Raw genomic sequence first — 26,484 nt, forward strand, 5'->3', positions numbered from 1 at the left:
TGGCCCTTTATAAAAAGTTCAGGGTTCCTCTCTACAATGCAGTCCACTTGTGTCGCCTGTGCCTTTTCATGTTTCCTTTTGGGATAAGGAACAGGTGCAGAAATGAAGGTACTCTGGCTACTGTCATTGCTGTGAGAAGTAAACTATCCTTTTCCTCTGATCAAGGAATCTCATGTTTTCTTCCAACATCCATGAAACTGGCAAGCTAGTTTGTTAAATTATGACTAAAATCTCAGACCCTTCACAGTTTTAGACACATTTTATGCACATTATTAATCAAACATTAAAAAAAAAAAAAAAAACTAAACTACGGAGTGTGTACTCTGTGCCACATGCTTTGTTAGGCACTGGTTCAAACCTTTGAGGCCTGGATGAAGGAACATAGGCCTGTCTGAGGTCTGGCTTTTAAACAGGTGGTCGCATAGCCAGTTGCCTGCAGTTATTCTGTCTTGAAGGCAACTTATATAGAATAAAATACTATTGTGGTACTCTTACTGTGTTAAACGCAAATTAAATTGCAGCAATTTTTAATCTTTGTATGGGATTATGAAATATTTAATTTGAATCTTGACATCTAAGTTAAATACTTACATAATTTTTTAATGTAACTAAGAATACTCTTTTTTTTTTATTTTTATTTTCAGAATTGTTGTCTGTGTACTTCAGGTTGTATTTCAAACCATCACAGGACATTAATAGAGTTTTAGTCGCCAGAATAATTTACACTGTGACCAAAGGGTGCTGTTCACAAACTGATGCATTAAATCCCAAATTTTTGGATTTTTTTTCCAAGGCTATTCAGTGTGCAAGGTAATTTAATCTTTTTGTTTTGTTTGGAGTTAAAAAATTCATTTGGTCTTCTTACAAGGCTGTGTTGTAGATTCAGTGATTTAAAAATACTGCCATTTAAGGCAGTGACTCTTTACTGCTTTAAAAGTGGTGGATTCCCAAGGACCATTGCAGTCACACCCAACACTTCCTGCATACCCAGCGTGTGGGACGTTAAGTGACGTTTTCAAGTGAGAGCTCTGCCTTGCTCTTCTAATGACAAGAAAAGTTAAATATCCTAAGTATTTTCATTTTTTTCATCTTGAGGATAGATGTAATGTATGAAGAATAAAATAAAATAGGAATGTACTTTGGAAAAATAAGTATCGTAAATTTGTGTGGCATTACTCAATTTATAATGTGAAACATTTTTAAATGGTAGCTATTACATATCAGTTTTGTGTATTTTTAGACAGTGGGGAAGGCTAACAAGACTGGTCTCTTAGCACCAAATAAGAACTATCTTTTTGGGACTGTGTAGTGCTGCTGTGATTTTTTTTTTCTGAATAGTTCCGAAACTGAGGCTTTTGGAACTTGAAAATCAGATTTTTTTTTTTCTTTTCAGCTTGCAGTTTCTTAATTTTCTTCGGTATTTGCAGTTTTCGTTCCCCTGTTCAACCAATTTGAGTTTGTTTGTCTTATGTCACAGACAAGAGAAGAGCTCTGCAGGCCTAAATCATGTCTTAGCAGCCCTTATTATCTTCCTCAAGACTTTGGCCGTCAACTTTCGAATTCGAGTGTGTGAATTAGGAGATGAAATTCTTCCTACATTGCTTTATATTTGGACTCAACATAGACTCAATGATTCCTTAAAAGAAGTGATTATTGAATTATTTCAACTGCAAATTTATATCCATCATCCAAAGGGAGCCAAAACCCAAGAAAAAGGTATATGGGAGGTCTTTACTGTTTTGAATTTGCTTCTTCACTGAAACATAGAGGCTTACGTATGAAATCAACATTCTGTACGAGGATATGACCTTCCTGTGGATTGATCAGCTTGATAGTGTTATTAGTCATGAGGGATATTTTTCACATGTATTTAGAATTTGCAGCTGTAGTAGTGGGTTATAATGTGTCTTACCTTCTGTTCAGTACAATGTTAGATGTTTTGAGGAATGCAGACAAATAAGTTACACTATCTGTGCCCTCTAGGACCTGACTCTGCAACAATTATTAGGTGCTAAGAGGTATGACGTGGGATCCTAGTTGTGCAATGGTTAAGAGCTCGGCTGGTAATCAAAAGGTCAGCAGTTCGAATCCACTAGCCGCTCCTTGAAAACCCTGTTGGACCATTCTACTCTGTCCCGTAGGGTCACTATGAGTCGGAATTGACTTAACGGCAGTGGGTTTGTTTTTTTTATTTCAAGAGGTGTGACACAGACATAAGGATGAAACAATTTAGAGAAAGCAGGATCTTGTTTATCTATATATTGCTTATATTAGAAGCTAAAATAGATAAACGTGGACTGAAAGCAGGCAGTCGTATCATTCAGATCTTAAGGAAGATACATACAGATTACTTTCATAGAAACGTTAGGCGGAAAGGGAGAATTGCTACCTTAAGCCTCATAGTTACTCCCGACCCCTGTTTGCTTGGAAAACAACCAGAAATAAATGACTTATCCTCACTTGATTCCTCTACTTTTGTCCTTCACCGAGAGTATTGCTTGAGTGATGTAGCTCTATTCAGTAGATAGGAACTTTAGTGGGTGGAATTGGAGCTGAATCAGTACCCATATGCTCAGTTGCCTTTGGGCAGTTGCTACCCTTTGGATCAATTCATCATGGCTAGTTTAGTAACCTTCTTGAAAAAGCGTGTCACATTGAGTAATAGCAGCTAAAACGGGGGAAAAAAAACCTGATTGGAGCCACTTTTTACCAAAAGCATGTTTCTTGGTCTCCTAGTAAGTACAGTTGGATATATTTGTAGCCCGCGAAACTGCTAGAATTTAGAGAATGGTGGCTTTTCATATTTTTCATCTTTCACATAGCTCTCACCTGAATGAAGATTAGGAGGTGATGATATGAAATGTTTAAGAGTTTTAGTTAACTACAGATTTACATGAATTAAAAGTTGACAAGATGATGAGACTGCCAGAAAAGCTAATGTAGTTTTAGGCTCCATTAATCTATGTGTAGTACCCTGTTTGGGAAGTAATAGTTCCATTGTTCCCCATACTGGTCAGACCACAGATGGAGTATTATGTTTACCATATTTTATACATTAGACACTTTAATTAAGAGGGGCATAAGTTGGCTGGAATGTCTCCGGAAAAATGTCTGGGATAATAAGTCTGGATAACATCATTTGTATGGTAGTTGGAATAACTGGTCGTGTTTTATGTCAAAAAAGATGTAGAGAACTTGGTCCTCATGTGAAAGAGAACATACTAACCGTATTTGCGTCAGGGAGAGAAGAAATTGGAGAAAGATTTTAGACGAGAATGTAGAACAACTTTACAACAAATACAGCTTTCTGAATGTGGAACAGACAGCGTTACGAAGTAGAGATTGTGAGAGATATTGTAGAAGAGGCATTAGTACTGAAGAGATGTTTTAATGTTGTTTCCTCCTTAACAGCTGAATAATTTTGTGGGAGTTGGTGGTGGAGTATATATATAAATTGCACTTTAATTTTTTTTAATTACAGGTGGTTATGCATCAACGAAATGGCAAAGTATCTTATACAATTTATATGATCTGCTAGTGAACGAGATAAGTCATATAGGAAGTAGAGGAAAATATTCTTCAGGATCTCGTAATATTGCTGTTAAGGAAAACTTGATTGAGTTGGTGGCAGATATTTGTCACCAGGTATAGTAAGTCTTTATGTTTTGAAATTTGAATCCCCTCAATGTATCTGTTGTCCAATTTTGAAATTTCCTGTTACTTTTCCTCTTACTGGGCTTTTTGAACCTGTGTTCTGATAAAAAGCCTGTATAGTTGTACTCTGTGCTTGTAACTTTTCCTTTTAAAATATCGTAAATAGCTGTAATTACCATTTTAACTTAAAAGATAACTCTTTTGCAGATACGGATTTCATGAAAACTAATGATGAACTTTTTCATTCTTACAAGATTGTCTATAAGAAATAATATGACCCTAACCTTACCGTTTCTTCTCCTTTTTTTTTTTTAATTAGACAAAATCAGATATCATAGAATTCAGCATTTTAAAGTGTACAGTGCAGTGACTTTGAGTATTTTCACTATGTTATGTACCATAGTGAAAATTCCTACTGTCTAATTCCAAAACATTTCTATCACCCCAAAAAGAAACCTCGTACTGATTAGTAGTCAGTCCCAGTAGTCAGTCTCAGGCAGCCACTAGTCTACTTTCTATCTCTGTGAACTTGCCTATTTTGGACATTTCACATAAATGGAATCCTACGATATGCAGCTTTTTGTGTTTGCCTTCTTTCACTTAGCATAATGCTTTCAGGGTTCATCCATGCTGTGCCATGTATCAGTACTTTATTCCTTTTGATGGCTGAATAGTAATCCATTATGTAGATATATTACATTTTATTTGTCCGGTCCTCAGTTAGTGACCTAATGTTTGTGAGTAAAAGTGTTTCCCCAGAGATTTAGTTAACATCCTAGATAATTTCACCCTGTCAAATAATTTCTTAATGGTAAATTTAAGATTTAATCCCTTTGAAAAAGTAGGTTTTGCCTTATTTTTAGATGTGTTGGTGCTTTTAGTAAATGTTTCCAGGAAATAAAACTGATATATTACTTGATAGTTTCTGCTTTTCAAAGGGCCATTGTATTTCTTTCAGTATGTTTGTTTTTCACTGTATTCGTATATATTTCTGTAATTTATTTCTCTTGCTTCATGACTTCCCTATGTCTTCATTTGAGGAGGGACTTTTTTTCATTAGAAAATAATTTTTTTTCCTTTTGTCATCTTACAGATTTTTAATGAAAATACCAGATCTTTGGAGATTTCTCAGTCTTACACTACCACACAAAGAGAACGTAGCGATCACAGTGTACCTTGCAAAAGGAGGAGAGTAGAATTAGGCTGGGAAGTAATTAAAGATCAACTTCAGAAATCACAGAATGATTTTGATCTTGTGCCTTGGTAATTTCATGTTTTTTCTCATTCAATGTCATTTTAGTCTCATTTAGCTTTTCTCAGAAGATCTCCAGCAGAATCTTTTTATCTCATTGGCCAGAACTAGGTCATTTGTCTACTCCCAAACCAATCACTTGCAAAGGAGAATGGGATTGCCATGACATACTGAGATTAACTGTCATGGTTTATCCGGTGGGGCAGGGAACAGGGCCCACCTCTCGTAAGCATATTGCAATAGCAAGAAAGAAAGGGAAATGGCTGTCTGGTAGGTAATGGGTGATGCCCGCTTCGTGAAAATCACTAAGTTGTACGCCTCAACACGAAGAGATTTTAGCACCCTCCAGTAGCATAGGATTAGGTTAGGAAGAAATTAAAGAGCCTTCAGAAATCGCAGAGTAATTTTGACCTTGTACTATGATAAAAGGTTATTATTTACTTCTTTAGTTGCATGTATAAAATAACAGGTCCTTCTGTGGAATGACAAATTATTAGGCCTGATAGGGAGCACTGGTGGTACAGTGGTTAAGCACTTGGCTTCTAACGGAAAGGTTGGCAGTTCAAATCCACCAGCCCCTCTGAGGGAAAAAGATGTGGCAGTCTGTTTCCATAAGGATTACAGCCTTGGAAACCCCATGACGCAGTTCCACTCTGTCCCGTAGGGTAGCTGTGTGTCAGAATAGACTCAGTGGTGATGGGCTTGGATTTTTTTTTGGAGCAACCTTTAGAATTTATCCAGTTCAGCTTGTTTACACAAAAGAAAACTAAAACTCAAAAAGGTTAAGTAACTTACCTAAAGACGATTAGAAAACTGTGAATTACAATTAAGCCTTTGTGTTCATTGCACTTTTATTGATTTTTACCAGGTTGATGGAGCATTTACATGTACTTTTCTATTGCTGTAGATAACTTTTATTTAAGATCATGTTATTTTGTATAGTTCAGGGTGCCTGTTGTGGATGCTTCAATTTGTCCATTCAGCCAGGTGTTATTTATTTAATACCTGCTGTGTGCCAAACATTAGGGATGCAGGGATGAATAAGGTAAGATTCCTATTCTTGAAAAGCACACATTCTAGAGAACTCACAACATATATTTATGGAATTAACTGAATTAATGTCAAGGGAAAACAGCTTTTTTGTTTGTTTTTATCTTGTAGAGGAATGTTATTGGTAGCTGAAGAGGAGGGTAGGTGGGATAACTTAGAAGTATAGTATTGTTAATTTAATTATTCTTTAAAGTTTTTGTGAAAGTTAAATATAATAGCTTACCCAGCAAGCCAAAAAGTTACTGTTCTTCCTGCCACTTCAGGAAGTAGGGCTTGGTAAATATTAAGAGCCTGTTTATTTTGAGAGTAAGATGATGGTGATGCTCTAATTAGAGTATTGTTTTCTTTTAGTTTGTTAATGGGATTGAATAGTTTTCAAGTGAATTATTTTTTCTTTTAGGTTACAGATTGCAACCCAGTTAATATCAAAGTATCCTGCAAGCTTACCTAACTGTGAGCTATCACCATTACTGATAATACTATGCCAGCTTCTACCTCAACAGCGACGTGGGGAACGTACACCATATGTGTTACGATGTCTTATGGAAGTTGCATTGTGTCAAGGCAAGATTTCAAATCTAGAAAGCTCACAAAAGTCAGAGTTATTGAAACTCTGGTTTAAAATTTGGTGTATTGCCTTTCGCAGTATAAGTTCTGAACAAACACAAGCTGAAAACTTTGGCTTACTTGGAGCCATAATTCAAGGCAGTTTAGTTGAAGTTGATAGAGAATTCTGGAAGTTATTTACTGGGTCAGCCTGCAGACCTTCATGGTAAGTTGAATATGCATTGTGTCAGATTTTATACATACACAAATATTACCCCCTCAACCCCACCCCACCGTTTTTATAGGTTTGTTACTTTGGTTAAAGGTGTGTTGAGTTCTGTTTCAGAAGCTTTGTTGTTTGGCCAGGAAGACTTAATAAATGAATAGATGTGAATTTAGTTTTAAATGTGGCGAGATTACCAAAGATCAATTTTAAAGAATTAGAGTTTGAATTTTCTTTATCTGTAATTGACAATTAATTGTTTAGTATTCATAGCCTTTTTTTTTTTTTCCATAAGTACTGGTTACTGTTATGATAAGAGGTAGTTTTTTGTTGTTGTTGTTGTTGTTTTCTCTTTTTTTAATCGTACTTTAAATGAAGGTTTACAGAACAAACTAGCTTCTCATTAAACTGTACACCTGTATTATGATATTGGTTAATAACCCCATGACATATCAACTCACTCTCTTCTTGACCTTGGGTTCCCCATTACCAGCTTTCCTGTCCCCTAAGAGGTAGTTTTTAATCAGGACTCTTCTTAGATATAACCAGACTGTTTACAATGTTCGTGTCCATTTTGTCAACAAAAGTTTACTGTGTGCCTATCATGTGCCAGGTACTGTCCTAAGCTTAGGAAGCACAGTAGTAAATAGGGTAGATAAGGTCTCTGTCCCTCAGTGAGCTTACTTTTAACAACAGTTGTTCTCTGTTTTGTTATAGTCCTGCAGTATGCTGTTTGACAGTGGCACTGACCATATGTGTAATTCCGGAAACAGCAAAAGCAAGAGTAGAGCAAAATATCTGTGAAGTGAATAGAAGTTTTTCATTAAGGGAATTGATAATGAAATGGCTCATATTCTATCAGTTAGAGGATGACCTAGAAGACAGTACAGAGCTGCCTCCAATTCTTCACAGGTAATTTCAGTCATTAGCAGGCTGCTGTTTTTGTTTAGTTTTGTAATACTCCCTCCTTTACTTGGAGCTCTTGTGCCGCAGTAGTTAAGAACTCGGATGCTAACCCAAAGGTTGGCAGTTCGAATCCATCAGCCACTCCTTGGAAACCCTATGGAGCAGTTTTACTCTGTCCTGTAGGGTCGCTATGAATTGGAATCAACAGCAATGGGTTTGATTTGGTTTTGATTTTCTCCTTTACTTGTCTGATACCACATGGCTTTATTTCACAGTGATAATGCAGAATTTGCCAGAGCTTGTTATTGTTGTTAAGTGCTAGTAAAGATTTCTGAGTCTAGAAATATATGATGAGAAGGATATAATTTAAACTGATAGATTCTGGTGACATTTTAAGAGAAAGGGGTAATTAATAAAGGTAATAAGCAGATCGCCAGGTCTTGTTCCCCCAGAGCAGCTGGGTGGGTTTGAACCGCCAGCTCTTCAATTAGCTGAGTGCTTAACTGATGTGCCACCAGGGCTTCTGTCCCAGAACTAGCCCTACATATTATATATTCTCTTTATAGTGCTCTGTGTGTAGTGTCTGGGTTTCTGTTAGATCCTTTTTTGTTGTTGATGTTCTCTGCCTGGACAGCGAGACTAGGGGAATGTGTGTGAACAATATGCATGTAATTCTTTAAGCATGGTATCTGACTCAGATGGATCCTGAATCCCTAATCATAGTGGGAGTATCTTTGGGGTGAGCTGTGTTACATTAATTTTGGTGAAGAAACAAGGACAAAATGGGACTAAACCCTAGAACTGCAAGAGTAGCTTGCCCACTTAGCCTTTCCATTGATAGAAATTGCCAGAGAGTAATTTGACCTGTATTGTTGCAGAGCAGACCTCTGGATTCTAGTGCTCTCACTTCAATTTCACGGTCTTTGTTTGTTTTAGAAGTGATCTTTTTATAAAAATTGAACTTAACTCTGCTTCCAGGCAGCGTTGGAGACGTTAAAAACAGAGTGTGTGCTCCGTAAGTTCTCCTTTCAGATGTTAAGAAATTCAGCACAAATAAAAGGAATTTTAATTTAGGATCCACATTTTAAAAGTCCACTTAGATATATTCAAATGTGCACTATTAAGCGTAAAAAATTCTTTAAATGACTTTTGGTGTTTTAAATGAAGTGTTTTGTTTTCCTTCATAGTAAGTTTCCGCATCTTTCACTGGAGAAAATTCTTGTGAGTCTCACTATGAAAAACTGTAAAGCTGCAATGAATTTTTTGCAAAGCGCACCAGAATGGTACGTTACGTGATAGAGCTCTTTGCTGTTTTTAAGATATAGCTTTAAGTAAAAAGATAATAATTTTAGCAAGGTCATGGCTGCATCCTAATAATCATGAACTGAACTGGTTAATTTTTAAAAATCACAACAGTTAACCAGGGAAAAGGTTCTTTTAATTCGGTGGTTATAATGTATATTTGTAATTTTACACTTGGATTAACTTTTTTTTAATGCTACATAGTATAACATGACATTTGCCAATGGAAGAAATTGAGTGGTTATGATGGGAAATTCAGAACATAAAAATTATATGAAGTGAGTTTTTAAAGGTATGACTAGTTTTTATACATCAAAATAGTAAGATTTGACTATTTTCTAGCCTTAAAAACTTAAAATTGAGGATATGGAAAACAAAAATAAGTCTAAAAACCTTATTTTAATTGACTCAAGAGGTTTATTGTGTAGTCACTGGTTGAAAATAACTCTCTGGTGCAGATTACTTATCGCTCATAAAAGGGCATAAAAGGAAAGAAATTCTACATTGTGGAGAAGTCAGAGGTGGAAAAGGGGGAATGTGTTCAGATACTGTTAATCTCAGTGTTTATATCCTGTACTATTAGTGTGTTTGCTTTTTAATACTTTCTAAATTTGTCTTTGAAATTGGAGGTTTTGTTTTTTGTCTTTATCTATTAGTAAAATTGCTACTGAATAATGACATTTGATACAAGTGAGTATCAAATTTCAAAGAAGAGAAGCATTTAAAAGAATCCAGTAATTGTTAAGCAGCCTTGAATATTGAATAATGCAGATGCATGTTTTCACTTATATTTCTAAGATATGTATTAGCTTGATTACAAATTAAAAATTCTACTTCCTTCAAGTGAGCAACATCAAAAAAGTAAAGAAGAGCCTTCATTCTTAGAAGTAGAAGAACTGTTTCTTCGGACAACTTTTGACAAAATGGATTTTTTGACCATTGTGAAAGAATGTGCTACAGAAAAGCACCAATGCAGCATCGGATTTTCTGTCCACCAAAATCTCAAGGAATCACTGGATCGCTATCTTCTGGCATTATCAGAACAACTTCTAAATAATTACCCATCCGAGGTGAGATTTTAAAAAAGAACTAAAGCCTGTATATGATTAAACTTTGAGTAGATTATTAGGAAGGAAAACGGGAAATAGGAGTAGGAAAGGCACTAGGGATGGTAGTGAGAGGTTTGGTTTTAAAAGCAAATTGAGAATACATGACCACAAATAAGGAAATCTTAAGCATGAAAATTGAAGAATAATTGATTAGTTCCTTTATACCAAGAATTCTGGTAGACAGGGCCACGTGAACCAGAGACTACATCATCCTGAGACCAGAAGAACTAGATGGTGCCTGGCTACAACCGATGACTGCCCTGACAGGGACACAACAGAGAACCCCTGAGGGAGCAGGAGAGCAGTGGGATGCAGACCCCAAATTCTCATGAAAAGACCAGACTTAATGGTCTGACTGAGACAAGAAGGACCCCAGTGGTCATGGCCCCAAACCTTCTGCTGGCCCAGAACAGGAACCATTCCTGAAGCCAACTCTTCAGACATGGATTGGACTGGACAATGGGTTGGAGAAGGATGCTGGTGAGGAGTGAGCTTCTTGGATCAGGTGGACACTTGAGAGTATGTTGGCATCTCCTGCCTGGAGGGGAGATGAGAGGGTAGAGGGGGTTAGAAGCTGGCAAAATGGACACAAAAAGAGAGAGTAGAGGGAGAGAGTGGGCTGTCTCATTAGGGGGAGAGTAATTGGGAGTATGTAGCAAGGTGTATGTAAGTTTTTGTGTGAGAGACTGGCTTGATTTGTAAACTTTCAATTAAAGCACAATAAAAATTGTACAAAAAAAAAAAAGAATTCTGGTAGACATAAAAGGAGTAGAATTCCTTATACTTAAGGAACCTTCCTGGGTAGGTTAGTAGTGAATAGTAAAGATTTTTGAGTACAGAGATTATATAATTAAAAGGACATAATTTAAACTGCTCTAATAGATTTTGGTGGCACTCAGAGGAAGGGTAATTAATAAAGGTAATAAATGAACTATTAATCATCCATTTTTAGAGATCGTCTTGTAATTTGTCCTCATGAAATCACAAACCTCTTTGTATTTGCTATTTTCTTGCCAAAATTAACTCCTGTTTCTGTTGACATAGAATATCTTTCTATCCATTTCTGTGTTCAGATCATCCACACGTCAAAATCTTTCCTAAAGCCTTACTTAGATAATCTGAGTCATCATAATTTGTCATCTTTTAACTTTCATAGTACTTGATATTTACATTTTCTTATGGCACTTAGTATCTTCTTTATACTACGGATATTTATGTATATATTTTATCTCTTATGCTTAAAATGAGCTTATTAAAGGACATGTGTAGTGTTATTAATCTTTGTGTCCATGGTGCCTTGTTCCATGGTAACCAATTGCCATCCAGTTGACTCCAACTCATGGTGATCCCATGTACGTCAGAGTAAAACTATTGGGTTTTCAATGGCTGATTTTTCAGAAGCAGAGCATTAGGCCTTTCTCTGGGTGGACATGGGAACAGCCAACCTTTCATTTAGCAGCAGAGCATGTTAGCTGTTTATACCACCCAGGGACTCCTGGAAATGGTAAGTGATAAGGTATTTGCTGAATAAAATAAAATACATAAACTACTCAAATGACTTAATTCAGTACTCCAGGGCAATGACCTGAAAAAATGAGAAAGGGATAGTCTGCCTGTTTGGTCTGTCTTACCCTTAATTACTGATATTCTTCTGGATCACAGTCGTAACCACTTTTATTACAAAGTAACATGGTCTTCCATATTATCCCCTAAAATGCCATTCCCTATAATATAGGAAAGAAATCTAAAAATACTATTTTTTTATATAACCTTTGTAAGCTCTTACATAATTCTATAAAATTGGATAAACATCTGCTAGCAAAAATGCTTTGTGTTAGTCTGTGGAGCTTAAAACGCTGAATAAGTCAAGGTTATTATCCTTCAGAAACTCAAAATATCATCTTAGTGTCCCTTTATGTGACCCAAGAAGCCCTGGTGCGCAGTGGGTAAATCACTCAGCTGCTGACCTTAAGGTTAGCGGTTCAAACCCGCCAGCCACTCTGGGAGAAAGATGTAGCAGCCTGTTTGCTTAAAGATTTACCACCATGGAAACACTATGGGTCAGTTTTACTCTTTCCTGTAGGGCCGCTATGAGTCGGAATTGACTCGATGGCAGTACATTTGGTTTTGGGGTTATATGAATCCAATTTCTACTCATGTTGTAAGACTTAGAAACATTTGTTTGCCTGTCAGTTTTTGTTTTTTTTTTTTTTGCCTCAAATATTCAAGGGCCCACTGTATGCGCTACACTGTGCCACTTTAAGAGGACATGTCTTACATGGGCAGTAGAAGATACATCTATATTTCCTGAGAAGCCTGATTGTCATAACTCTGCAGTGATCTCTTAGATGTTGAAATTTTTAGAGATATTCAGAAATATGCGACTGTTAAGCTCAATTAGGCGAACACTTGTCTCTTAACATGTACATAAAATTTGTTTTCTCAAAAGATAATTATATAATATCCAAAATTTTTGATGCAATGTATTTTTTTATTTATGGCTTGCTTTAAGACTACAAATTCAGAAGTACTTGTGCAGTGTTCAAGTCTTTTGGTGGGTGTTCTCGGCTGCTATTGCTACATGGGTGTAATAGCTGAAGAAGAAGCGTATAAATCAGAATTATTCCAGAAAGCCAAGGTAAGAGAATTTATGCCAATGAAGTTTTGGATAATATGAATGAAATTTATTCCTGGAATAATTGGTATGTTTGATGTTTGTTTGGGACACATAAAATTTATATAGGTTAACCCTCTTCTCTTTCACTGAGATAGTCTGAGAAGAAATGATAACCATTTGCCCTTCCTTAAGACTTGAAATTATATTAAGCCAAGTATAAATACAGTAACTGAAATCATGTCACAGTAGCTTTTAATTTTATTAACAACAATGGTGATTTTCATCTGTACTTTAAAAAAAGATTTTTTTTTTTGGTAATCTGTTATTCCAAACCAACCTTGGTTAAGGGTGTTAATCAAGTAGGCTGTAAGCATGAGTTTTTTTTTGGTCTCTGGATACTCTTCTCTCATTAAAGTTTTGATTTGCAGGGAGAGCAGGGTGTAAGATTTGCCATTTTGCTAGATTATTCATAGTTTTTAATTATACAATATGATCAAGGGTAACTTCTAAAAAAACTTAATTTTGCCTCTTAAATGAAACTTTATAAAGGAATCACTAAACCATAATTTTAACTGGAACTTGGATTTTTCCTTTTATTCTTAATAGTCCCTAATGCAATGCGCAGGAGAAAGTATCACTATGTTTAAAAATAAGACAAATGAGGAATCTAGAATTGGTTCATTGAGAAATGTGATGCTTCTATGTACAAGTTGCTTGTGCAACTGTACCAAGGTAAGATATTCTTCTTACTTGGTGGTATAGTCTATCCAGGGGGTTGGTTACTGGTTGGTGTTAGTATTATTATTTTTGGTCCCTTAATAAATTTATATGCTGATTTAAAATTAAATTGAATGGTATGTAAAGATAATGTCCAAAAAAAATTAAGGAATAGGTAATCTTAGTTTCACGTGAAGCAAATTTAATCATTACAATGAGGTTTCTAAGGTTTTTCCCACTTCCTTATACAGCTATATGGATGACTTTGACAGCATATTTTCATTCATTTAATAAAAACTTGTTGACTATGGCCTATGTGATGTGCATGCCACTATACCAGGGCTAGTGAGCCACAAAAAGATAAATGACTCCAGCATATACATTACTCTGGTACCCAAATACCCTTACGTTATGTTTGATTGCAAGAGTTGTAGTTTTTGTTTTGATTTGGAGCAGAGCTCAGGGGTACCTGAGCCAGACCAGAGTGTTGATAATAATTGGACACATCTTTGAAAGCTGATATTAAGCACATGGCCATATATCAATATTATCAGCATATAGTTTTTGTTTTATAAAGTGTTTTCTGCCTTTTGGAGTAAACGGGGAAAGGGAGAAATGGAAGAATAAACTCTAACATTCAATTACTAATAACTGGTATTTTGCTTTAATGCTGTTAAAGCACAAGGAAAGAAATGTGCTGTAATTATTACTGTAAGTAAAGAGTTTAGTGTTTTCGAAGCAACTTATATCTTGGCCCTGGTATATCAAACCCTTTACCAATACTTCTTATGATTGATAACTTCCAGTGCAGAGGAAAATCTATATTTCATTCAAGATAGAGAAAATATTATTTTTTGTTTTTTTTTAATTTGTTTCCCTGGTTTTGTTGTTGTTTCTTTTAACTACAGCACAATCCAAATAAGATCACATCTGGCTTTTTTCTACGATTGTTAACATCAAAGCTAATGAATGACATTGCAGATATCTGTAAAAGTTTAGTAAGTATGCTTCCTGTTTTATTACTGTATTGCATTGATTCTAAGTTGTATATTTTTCTCATTGAAATCTCCCTCAAATTGGGATGCATCTCAGTATTTGACGTATTTTTTAAAGTGTAGAAATTAAAGTAATTTGATTTTGGAGGGAAGATATACTGGATTGCTTCCTTATATCAATACGTAACAGAACCTGGCTTATATTTTCTCAATAAATAATGAAGTGTAAGATAGGGAACTAATCCAGGCTCCAGGCTCATAGGTATTTCTATGTAATACCATCTGAAATTCAAAATAATTCTTTATTCTTTAAAAAAACCTTGGGGATTTTTGGGGCGGGGCCAAGATGGCTGACTAGGTAGAAGATACCACAGATCCCTCTTGTAACAAAGACTCAGAAAAACAAGTGAATCGATCACATACATGACAATTTACGAACCCCGACCATCAAAAACAGAGCTAAGGAGTTCACCTGAGTGACGGGAGTGAAAAGCTGCGCGGTGAAGCAGCGACCGCTTCTGGAACCAGCATCCCCCACCATAGCCTTGAGCCCTCGCAGTTCCCTGGTGACAGAGTGGTTGGGCTTATCGCAGCTTACTGAAATGGGGCAAGCACAGGACGCAGCCCTATCCCCTAACCCTGGAGTAACCTTGGCAGAGACTCAGCTAGTGCAAGCAGGCTGCACAGTGATGTGGCTGACAGGAGAATGAGAACCCATGGGGAAGCAGCCACTGTTTTTGGAGCCTGGAGCCAACGTCCCAGTCAGAAAACCTTAGCGCTGGGCTTTAGGCTAAGCGCTGAGGAGCAGGTCACAGCTTCCTGAAACGGTGCAAGCACAGGACGCAGCCCTAAACCCCTGGAGTAACCTTGGCTGGAAACCCAGCCAGCACACGCAGGCTGCACACCCATGCAGCTGACAGGAGAAGGAGAAATTATGGAGAAGCAGCGACTGGTTTTGGAGTCTGGAGCGCAGTGTCCCAACCAGAAAACCTTGGCGCTGAGCTTTGGACTAGGAACAGAGGAGCTGATCGCGGCTTCCTGAGAGGGCACAAGCACAGGATGCAGGCCTGACCCTGGGGGGGCAGTCTCAACCCAGCTGACCCACACAGGCTACACGACCCTCTGGAATCTCAGATAAAACAGGCTTCACCAAACATGATAAGTAACTTTGTCTATATTGCAGCGCTACTCTCTCCTATCTATCTGATCCCTCCCCTTCCTGCCCCAGGTGGCTTCATTAACATTGATATTTCTTGGGCCAGGGAGCGAAGTGCCCTGCAGGGGTTGGGGGGTGGTTTCTAACCCATTCTCCTGGCCTAAGAGAAGCAGAAGTTAACAATCTTGGAGAGAAAAATCCTTCCCTGACTTCCCTAAACTGGAATAATAATACACAATCAGCTCCAGCCAAGCAAAAGAGATCCACAGTCTCTGGCTTTCATCCCTACAGGGAACCAGGTGGCTATTATAATGCAAAGGCAATTCTGATGGAGATCTGACTGTAACTGTTTTAGTGAAGCAGTGGAAAGACAAGTTTTGGAGGTGTGATATCTCTCTACCTATTAAATAGAGCCCTTACTGATCCACTGCAGGGAACTGAGAGCTAAAGCTCCACCCACACCACCTAGCCACCTGCTAAAGGGGTCTGAGGATAGTGACGCCTACCAATCTTTAGAGGTACGAGCATTAGGTGCCTAAGGTACAGCAGGAGAGCCCTCTCACCAAAGTGCTCCGGGAATAGAGACACTCCTACCTCAGTGGCACATGGGGGAAGGCTGTCAGCATCTTGCCCTCGTCAGAGTGTGACCCCCTGCCGCTACTAGAATCTGGTGAATACGAGCATCACCACTACTCCTCTAAGTTAATAGGTGACACCCTACAACACACACTAGGTGACCCACAATCAGCACACCTAAGCTGATTCTATTCAAGAATAGTGAATGGACGCATAGGCTCATTTATCTTGTAACAGCTGCAACCATCTGGTAATAGGACATAAGTGATTCGAAGGCTACAACAATCAAGATAATGCAATCTAGTAGCCCATCTGGGTATACTGAAACAAAACAAAACAAGAAGATAACACTCTGAACAAATATAAAATACATCCTTACAATATCTTATAGATGGCTCGGAAACAGCAGTGTATATCAAATCACATAAAGAAGCAGACCATGATTGCTTCTACAAATCTCCAAATTAAAGAATCAAAATCTTTTCCAAATGAGGATACAGTCCTGGAATTACCAGGTTTAGAATATAAAAAACTAATATACAGAATACTTCAAGACATCAGGGGTGAACTCAGAAATGAAATAAGACAATCTACAGAAAAAGCCGAGGAACACACTGATAAAGCAGTTGAAGAAATCAAAAAGATTATTCAAACATAATGGAAAAAGTAATAAGCTGCAAGAATCCATAGAGAGACGGCATTCAGAAATCCAGAAGATTAACAATAAAATTACAGAATTCGACAACTCGGTAGGAAGTCAGAGGAGCAGAATTGAGGAATTGGAATGCAGAGTGGGAGAGATGGAGGATAAGGCAATTGACACGAATAAAGTTGAAGAAAAATCAGATAAAAGAATTTAAAAAAATGAAGAAACCCTAAGAATCATGTGGGACTCTATCAAGAAGAATAATTTGCATGTGATTGGAGTCCCAGAACAGGGAGGGATAACAGAAAATGCAGAGGGAATAGTTAAAGATCTGTTGGTAGGAAACTTCCCTGGCATCAGAAAAGATGAAGCGATATCTATGCAGGATGCTTATCGAGCACCGTACAAGATAGTTCCCAAAAGAAAATCACCAAGGCATATTATCAAACTTGCCAAAACCAAAGATAAAGAGAAAATTTTAAAAGCAGCCAGGGATAAAAGAAAAGTCTCCTACAAAGGAGAATCAATAAGAATAAGTTCAGACTACTCAGCAGAAACCATGCAGGCAAGAAGGCAATGGGATGACATATATAGAGCACTGAAGGAAAAAAACTGCCAGCCAAGGATAATATATCCAGGAAAACTGTCTCTCAAATATGAAGGTGAAATTAAGACATTTACAGATTAAATACAAGCTTAGAGAATTTGCAAAAACCAAACCAAAGTGACAAGAATTACTAAAGGAAATTCTTTGGTCAGAAAATCAATAATATCAGATAACCAACACAAGGTAACAGAACAGAACATCCTGATATAAACTCAAATAGGGAAAACACAAAAACGAAATAAGATTAATTTAAAATAAAAATGCTCCAGACGGAATCATTGACGTCATTATGTAAAACATTACAATAATCAAAAAAGAGGGACTAAATACAGGAGGCATAGATCTTCCATATTGAGAGGAAAACAAGGTGATATAGGATGATACAAGTTAGGTTTTTACTTAGAAAAATAGGGGTAAATATTAAGTTAACCACAAGGAGATCTAACAATTCCGTACTTCAAGATAAAAACCAAGATAAAGATAACAACTCAGCAAAAATAAATTCAACTACTTTGAAAGTGAAAAACACACAATTTAGAAAGAAAACTCAGCACAAAAAAATAAGTGGAAAAATGAAATTGTCAACAACACACGTAAAAAGGCATCAAAATGACAGCACTAAACACATACTTACCTATAATTACGCTGAATGTAAATGGACTAAATGCACCAATAAAGAGACAGAGAGTCTCAGACTGGATAAAGAAACACGATCCATCTATATGCTGCCGACAAGAGACACACCTTAGACTTAGAGACACAAACAAACTAAAACTCAAAGGATGGAAAAAAATGTATCAAGCAAACAATAAGCAAAAAAGAGCAAGAGTAACAATATTAATTTCTGACAAAATAGACTTTAAAGTTAAATCCACCACAAAGGATAAAGGACACTACATAACGATTAAAGGGACAATTGACCAGGAAGATATAACCATATTAAATATTTATGCACCCAATGACAGGGCTCCAAGATACATAAAACAAACTTTAACAGAACTGAAAAGTGAGATAGACACCTCCACAATTATAGTAGGAGACTTCAACACACCACTTTCGGTGAAGGCTAAGACTTCCATTAAGAAGCTCAATGGCGACACGGAAGATCTAATTGCTACAGTCAACCAACTTGACCTCATAGACTTATAGAGAACACTCCACCCAACAGCTGCAAAGTATACTTTTTTTTCTAGCACACATGGAACATTGTCTAGAATAGATCACGTATTAGGTCATAAAACAAAACTTTGTAGAATCCAAAACATTGAAATATTATAAAGCATCTTCTCAGACCATAAGGCCATAAAAGTAGAAATCAATAAGAGAAAAATCAGGGAAAAGAAATCAAATACTTGAAACTGAACAATACCCTGCTGAAAAAAAGACTGTGTTATAGAAGACATTAAGGAGAGAATAAAGAAATTCATAGAATGCAATGAGGCTGAAAACACTTCCTATCAAAACCTCTAGGACACAGCGAAAGCAGTGCTCAGAGGTCAATTTATGTCGATAAATGTACACACAGATAAAGTAGAAACAGCCAAACTCCGAGAACTGTCCCTACAACTTGAACAAATAGAAAGTGAGCAACAAAAGAATCCATCAGGCACCAGAAGAAAACAGATAATAAAAATTAGAGCAAAATTAAATAAATTAGAGAACAGAAAAACAGTTGAAAGAGTTAAAAAAGCCAAAAGCTGGTTCCTTGAAAAAATTAGCAAAATTCATAAACCATTGCCCAGACTGACTAAAAACACACAGGAAAGGAAACAAATAACCAGAATAAGAAATGAGATGGACCGTATCACAACAGACCCAACTAAAATTAATTAAAAGAATCATATCAGATTACTATGAAAAATTGTTCTCTAACAAATTTGCAAACCTAGAAGAAATGGATGAATTTCTAGAAACACACTACCTACCTATACTAACGCAATCAGAAGTAGAACTAAGTAGACCCATAACAAAAAAAACAGATTGAAAAGGTAATCAGAAAACTCCCACCAAAAAAAAAAGCCCTAGCCCAGAAGAGTTCCACCAAACTTTCAGATAAGAGTTAACACCACTACAACTAAAGGTATTTCAAAGCATAGAAAATGATGGAATACTACCTAACTCATTCTATGAAAGCCAGCATGTCCCTCATACCAAAATCAGGTAAAGGCACCACAAAAAAATAAAATTACAAACCTGTATCCCTCAGGAATATAGATGGAAAAATCCTCAACAAAATTCTAGCCAATAGGATTCAACAACATATCAAAAAAATAATCTACCATGACCAAGTGGGATTTATACCAGGTATGCAAGGTTGGTTCAATATTAGAAAAACAATTAATGTAATCCGCCATATAAATAAAACAAAAGACAAAAACCACAGGATGTTATGAATTGATGCAGCAAAGGTATCTGACAAACTTCAACACCGATTCATGATAAAAACTCTCAGCAAAATAGGAATAGAAGGAAAATTCTTATACAAAGCCAACAGCCAACATCATCCTAAATGGAGAGAGTCTGAAAGCATTGCCCTTGAGATGGGGAACCAGACAAGGATGCCCTTTATCACCACTCCTGTTCAACATCGTGCTGGAGGTCCTAGCCAGAGCAATTAGGCTAGAAAAAGAAATAAAGGGCATCTGGATTGGCAGGGAAGAAGTAAAATTATCTCTGTTTGCAGATGACATAATCTTATTCACAGAAAACCCCAACGAATCCTCCAGAAAACTACTGAAACTAATGGAAGAGTTCAGCAGAGTATCCGGTTACAAGATTAACATACAAAAATCACTTGGATTCCTCTACATCAACAAAAAGAACATTGAGGAGGAAATCACCAAATCAATACCATTCACAGTAGCCCCCAAGAAGATAAAATACTTAGGAATAAATCTTACCAAAGATTTAAAACACCTACAGAAAGAAAACTACAAGGCACTACTGCAAGAAACTAAAAGGGACCTACATAAGTAGAAAAACATACCTTCCTCATGGATAGGAAGACTTAACATTATAAAAATGTCTGTTCTACCAAAAGCTGTCTGTATATACAATGCACTTCTGATCCAAATTCCAACTACGTTTTTTAATGTGATGGAGAAACAAATCATCAACTCCATATTGAAGGGAAAGAAGCCCCAGATAAGTCAAGCATTGCTGAAAAAGAAGAACAAAGTGGGAGCCCTCACTCTACCTGTTTTTAGAACATATGCAGCCACAGTAGTCAAACAGCCTAGTACTGGTACAACAACAGATACATGGACCAGTGGAACAGGATTGAGAATCCAGACATAAATCCATCCACATATGAGCAGTTGATATTTGACAAAGGCCCCAAAACAGTTGACTTGGGAAAAGACAGCCTTTTTAACAAATGGTGCTGGCATAACTAGATATCCATCTGCAAAAAAATGAAACAGGACCCATATCTCACACCACGCACAAAAACTTACTCCAAATGGATCAAAGATCTAAACGTAAAGTCTAAAACAAAGATAATGGATGAAAAAAGAGGGACAACGTTAGAAGTAACAATACAAGTCATAAACAGAATACAAAACATTAGTAAAAATAACAAAGAGAAACCAGATAACTGGGAGCTTCTAAAAATCAAATACCTATGCTCATCTAAAGACTTCACCAAAAGAGTAAAAAGACCACCTACAGATTGGGAAAAAATTACCAGCTACAACATCTCCGACCAGTGCCTTATCTCTAAAATCTATATGATTCTGCTTAAACTCAACCACAAAAAGACAACCCAATTAAAAATTGGGCAAAGGATATGAACAGGCACTTCACTAAAGAAGACATTCAGGCAGCTAACAGTACATGAGGAAATGCTCGTGATTATTAGCCATTAGAGAAATGCAGATCAAAACTACGATGAGATTCCATCTCACTCCAACAAGGCTGGCATTAATCCAAAAAACACAAAATAATAAATGTTGGAGAGGCTGCGGAGAGATTGGAACTCTTATACACTGCTGGTGGGAATGTAAAATGGTACAACCACTTTGGAAATCTATCTGGCATTATCTTAAACAGTTAGAAATAGAACTACCATACAACCCAGAAATCCCACTCCTCGGAATATACCCTAGAGAAATAAGAGCCTTCACACAAACAGATATATGCACACCCATGTTTATTGCAGCTCTGTTTACAATAGCAAAAACCTGGAAGCAACCAAGGTGTCCATCAACAGATGAATGGGTAAATAAGTTGTGGTATATTCACACAATGGAATACTACGCATCGATAAAGAACAGTGACGAATCTGTGAAATATTTCATAACATGGAGGAACGTGGAAGGCATTATGCTGAGCGAAATGAGTCAGAGGCAAAAGGACAAATATTGTATAAGACCACTATTATAAGATCTTGAGAAATAGTATAAACTGAGAACACATACTTTTGTGGTTACGAGGAGGGGAGGGAGGGAGGGTGGGAGAGGGTTTTTTACTGATTAATTAGCAGATAAGAACTACTTTAGGTGAAGGGAAGTACAACACTCAATACATGGAAGGTCAGCTCAACTGGACTGGACTGGACCAAAAGCAAAGAAGTTTCTGGGATAAACTGAATACTTCACACGTCAGCGGAGCAAGGGCAGGGGTTTGGGAACCATGGTTTAAGGGGACTTCTAAGTCAATTGGCAAAATAATTCTATTATGAAAACATTCTGCATCCCACTTTGAAATGTGGCGTCTGGGGTCTTAAAAGCTAACAAGCGGCCATCTAAGATGCATCAATTTGTCTCAACCCACCTGGAGCAAAGGAGAATGAAGAACACCAAGGTCACACAACAACTAAGAGCCCAAGAGACATGAACCAGAGACCTACATTATCCTGAGACCAGTAGAACTAGTTGGTGCCCGGCCACAATCAATGACTGCCCTCAAAGGGAATACAATAGAGAACCCCTGAGGGAGCAGGAGATCAGTGGGATGCAGACCCCAAATTCTCATAAAAAGACCATACTTAACGGTCTGGATGTGACTAGAGGAATCCCGGCGGTCACGGTCCCCAAACCTTCTGTTGGCACAGGACGGGAACCATCCCCGAAGACAATTCATCAGACATGAAAGGGACTGGACAGTGGGTGGGAGAGAGATGCTGATCAAGAGTGAGCTAATTATATTAGGTGGACACTTGAGACTGTGTTGGCATCTCCTGTCTGGAGGGGGGATGGGAGGATAGAGAGAGTTGGAGGCTGCCAAAGTTTTCACGAAAGGAGAGACTGGAAGGGCTGACTCATTAGGGGGAGAGCAAGTGGGAGTAAGGAGTAAGATGTATATTAACTTATATATGACAGTTTGACTTGATTTGTAAACGTTCACTTGAAGCTCAATAAAAGTTAATAAAAAGAAAAACTACAATGAGATTCCATCTCACTGCAACAAGGGTGGCATTAATCCAAAAAACACAAAATAATAAATGTTGGGGAGGCTGTGGAGAGATTGGAACACTTACACACTGCTGGTGGGAATGTAAAATGGTAAGACCACTTTGGAAATTGATGTGGTGCTTCCTTAAAAAGCTAGAAGTTGAACTACCATATGACCCAGCAACCCCACTCCTTGGAATATATCCTAGAGAAATAAGAGCCTTTACACGAACAGATATATCCACACCCACGTTTATTGCAGCACTGTTTACAGTACGAAAAAGATGGAAGCAACCAAGGTGTCCATAAATGGATGAATGGATAAATTACGGTATGTTCACACAATGGAATACTACACATCAATAAAGGACAGTGATGAATCTGTGAAACATTTCATAACATGGAGGAACCTGGAAGGCATTATGCTGAGTGAAATTAGTCAGTTGCAAAAATTGGAATTGACTCGACGGCAATGGGTTTTAATGGGGCAAGAGGAGAAATACTGTATAAGACAATAAGATCTTGAGAAATAGTTTAAACTGAGAAGAAAACATTCTTTTGTTGTTACGAAAGGGGGAAGGGAGGGAGGGAGGGAGGGTGGTAGAGGGTTATTTCCTGATTAGATAGTAGATAAGACCTACTTTAGGTGAAGTGAAGGACAATGCTCAATACAGGGGAGATGAACACAACTGGACTAAACCAAAAGCTGAGAAGTTTCCTGAATAAACTGAATGCTTCGTATTTCAGCAAATCTGGGGCAGGGGTTTGGGAATTATGGCTTCCGGGGATATCTAAGTCAATTGGCAAAATAAAATCTATTAAAAAAACATTCTGCATCCCATGTTGAAGTGTGGCGTCTGGGGTCTTAAACGCTAGCAAGCAGCCATCTAAGATGCATCAATGAGTCTCAACCCACCTGGATCAAAGGAGAATGAAAAACACCAAGGGCACAAGGTAATAAAGAGCCCAAGAGACAGAAAGGGCTACATGAACTAGAGACTACATCATCTTGAGACCAGAAGAATTATATGGTGCCCAGCCACAACTGATGACTGCCCTGACAGGGAGCAGCACAGAGACCCCCTGAGGGAGGAGAAGAGCAGTGGGATGCAGCCCCCAAATTCTCATAAAAAGACCAGCCGTAACGGTCTGTCTGAGATGAGAAGGACCCTGGCGATCAAGGTCCCCAAACCTTCTGTTGGCCCAGGACAGGAATCATTCCCGAAGCCAACTCGTCTGACATGGATTGGACTGGACAATGGGTTGGAGAGAGATGCTGATGAGGAGTGTGCTACTTGCACCATGTGGACAGTTGAGACTATGTTGGCATCTCTTTTTGCAGGGGAGATGGGAGGGTAGAGGGGCTTAGAAGCTGGCAAAATGGTCACGAAAGGAGAGACTGGAAGGAGCGAGCGGGCTGACTCATTAGGGGGAGAGTAAATGGGCATATGTGGTATGGTGCATATAGGTTTTTATGTGAGAGATTGACTTGATTTGTAAACTTTCACTGAAAGCATGATAAAAATTATTTAAAAAAAAAAAAAAAAAACCCTGGCCAGATGAGCAGCGTATTCTCATTGTGGTATTTATTTGTCTTCTTATATAGAAATGGTATAATGCTATACATACTCTTCCGTCTGGACTAGTGCCTGGCACACACAGTTGTTGTGTTGATAGGTCCATTGAGTCTGCACTGACTCATGGCAACCTCCAAAATAGTCATACCAATTGATACTTTTTTTCCACACTCTCATCAATTTTGGGTATTTCAAAACCTCTTAATATAAAAAAAATTTTTTAAAGGGTTCATATTATTCCGTTACAAACATATATATTCATTTCCCTGTTGCAGGACATTCACATGAGGCAATACTGCAGTGCTCATACCTAAAATGAATCTTGAATTATTTGGTTTGGAAAGGTTTAGCTAAAACATACTTCTGAATGAAGCCTACTTGAAAAGAACATCCTGTTTCTCTTCTTTGAAGGTATCGTTTATCAGAAAGCCATTTGACTATGGAGAAGTGGAATCGATGGAAGATGATAGTGATGAAAATCTAGTGGAGGTGGAGGATCAGTCACCCGTGAATCTGTTTGATGCTGCACATGAGTCTGGAGAGAGCCAAAGCATAACTGGTGAGTACGTGTTCACTGCTTGGCATTTATTTCACCTCTTTGTATTGATTTGGCATTAGGAGGGGTCTCATTCATAGCAAATTTATACTTATTTCATTGACCCTTAGAAGAGTCTATTAGGATTATGTCCTTCCTATACATTTTAGATTTCTCTGGTTTTTAATTGAATTTACTATTTTTCTGTTTTATTCTTCATGGGAGGAATATATAGTAATTATTAAAGAAATATAAACATAGATTATTTGAAAAATAAAGAACAAGAGGGGTAAAAGTACACATAAGTCTATCATTTTTAGCCTTTTGTGTTATTTATAGATCCTTTCAAAATTGTAGTCAACATTTCTATACCATTTTATAGCTTGTCTATTTTCTTTAGCAGTAATTTTAAGTACTTTTTCACGTAGCTATTTATATCTACAATGGTACCTTTTAATGGCTTCATAATATTCCAATCAACATATATACCATAATTTACTTAGTCATTTTTTATTGTCAGAAATTTAGATTCCTTTCTATTTCCCACTATTCTGTTTTCTGTTTCACTGTTGATAAATGTAGTAAATGTTTGTCTATAGAGTTTTCGATATTCTGGGTTATTCCTGGATGACAGCATCCTAAGGTAACCTTTCATGAAGAGTTTTGAAGCTATTAGTGTTAATCAGTTTCACCAGAATTTTGCATTCCGTGTATTTCTGTGCATGTTTTGTGAAGGAGAGGGTATTTGAATTAATATTCAATATATGTGACTGTTGTGCCCCTGTCTTAATTCTTAATGAGTGCTTTTTACTTTTAGGTGCCATAAGCCCTTTAGCAGAAGAATATCTGTCAAAGCAAGATCTGCTTTTTTTAGACATGCTCAAGTTCTTATGTATGTGTGTAACTACCGCCCAGACCAATGCAGTATCATTCAGAGCAGCTGATATTCGGCGGAAACTGTTAATGTTAATTGATTCTAGCACTCTAGATCTTACTAAATCCCTTCACCTACACATGGTGAGTGAAATGAAAAAATTCTGTCTGATGTTGCTGGCTAATATGTAAGAATCACATAGTCTCTTTGTCGATTGAAAATTTCCCTGAGAAATGATTATGAGACTAGTTGTAAATACACTTTTTATTTTAATGAGCTTTGAAAAAAATATTTAAGTGGATGTTGAAACATTAAAACTTGCATGGACTTTGGGTAGTTAGATTTATTCCCTTTAGACATTATTATTATTATGTAATTTTTAACTGAGCCAGGAAACATACATCCTGAATATAAAAATAATATATAACATTCTGGTTGAAGTCTGAATCCAGCCTTTGACCTAATTTATATGATTTTAAAAATTTTTTTATGTAATTTCAAAATGATAGTAAGTTATAAGACTACTATAAAGAACTTCCATATACTCCTTATAATCTTCTGCAGTTAACATTTTGACGTATTTGCCTCATTTTCTTTGTATATTTATTATATACACATTTTCATTTTTCTGAACCATTTTGAGATTAAGTTGTGTACATTATATCTCTTATACTTTAGTGTGTATTTTCCAAAGACAAGAATACTGTCCTATATAACCAGCAGCCTTTTAGTTAGCAACCATTGTACTT

General features: G+C 37.1%; 1 protein-coding gene across 18 annotated transcripts in view; it reads left to right on the plus strand.

The window, feature by feature from the left end:
- ATM (ATM serine/threonine kinase) overlaps positions 1–26,484 on the plus strand; it is a 150,695-nt gene that overhangs the window by 22,278 nt on the left and 101,933 nt on the right. For 16 of the 18 annotated variants that reach the window (XR_010322514.1, XR_010322515.1, XR_010322516.1 and 13 more), the window contains 13 exons: positions 645–810; positions 1,478–1,716; positions 3,482–3,645; positions 4,748–4,917; positions 6,357–6,728; positions 7,443–7,637; positions 8,819–8,914; positions 9,778–10,003; positions 12,555–12,680; positions 13,266–13,391; positions 14,285–14,374; positions 24,738–24,885; positions 25,679–25,878. Coding sequence is in view for 15 of the 18 variants with exons in the window: in XM_003415616.4 (XP_003415664.2) it covers positions 645–810; positions 1,478–1,716; positions 3,482–3,645; positions 4,748–4,917; positions 6,357–6,728; positions 7,443–7,637; positions 8,819–8,914; positions 9,778–10,003; positions 12,555–12,680; positions 13,266–13,391; positions 14,285–14,374; positions 24,738–24,885; positions 25,679–25,878 (2,318 nt within the window). In the remaining 3 variants the exon portion in view is untranslated. Of the gene's footprint in view, positions 1–644; positions 811–1,477; positions 1,717–3,481; positions 3,651–4,747; positions 4,918–6,356; positions 6,729–7,442; positions 7,638–8,818; positions 8,915–9,777; positions 10,004–12,554; positions 12,681–13,265; positions 13,392–14,284; positions 14,375–24,737; positions 24,886–25,678; positions 25,879–26,484 lie in introns of those variants that run through there. The other 2 variants (XM_064288881.1, XM_023554765.2) reach the window with 2 other exon arrangements.

This window comes from Loxodonta africana, chromosome 7 (assembly GCF_030014295.1).
Source record: "Loxodonta africana isolate mLoxAfr1 chromosome 7, mLoxAfr1.hap2, whole genome shotgun sequence".
NCBI lineage: Eukaryota > Metazoa > Chordata > Mammalia > Proboscidea > Elephantidae > Loxodonta > Loxodonta africana.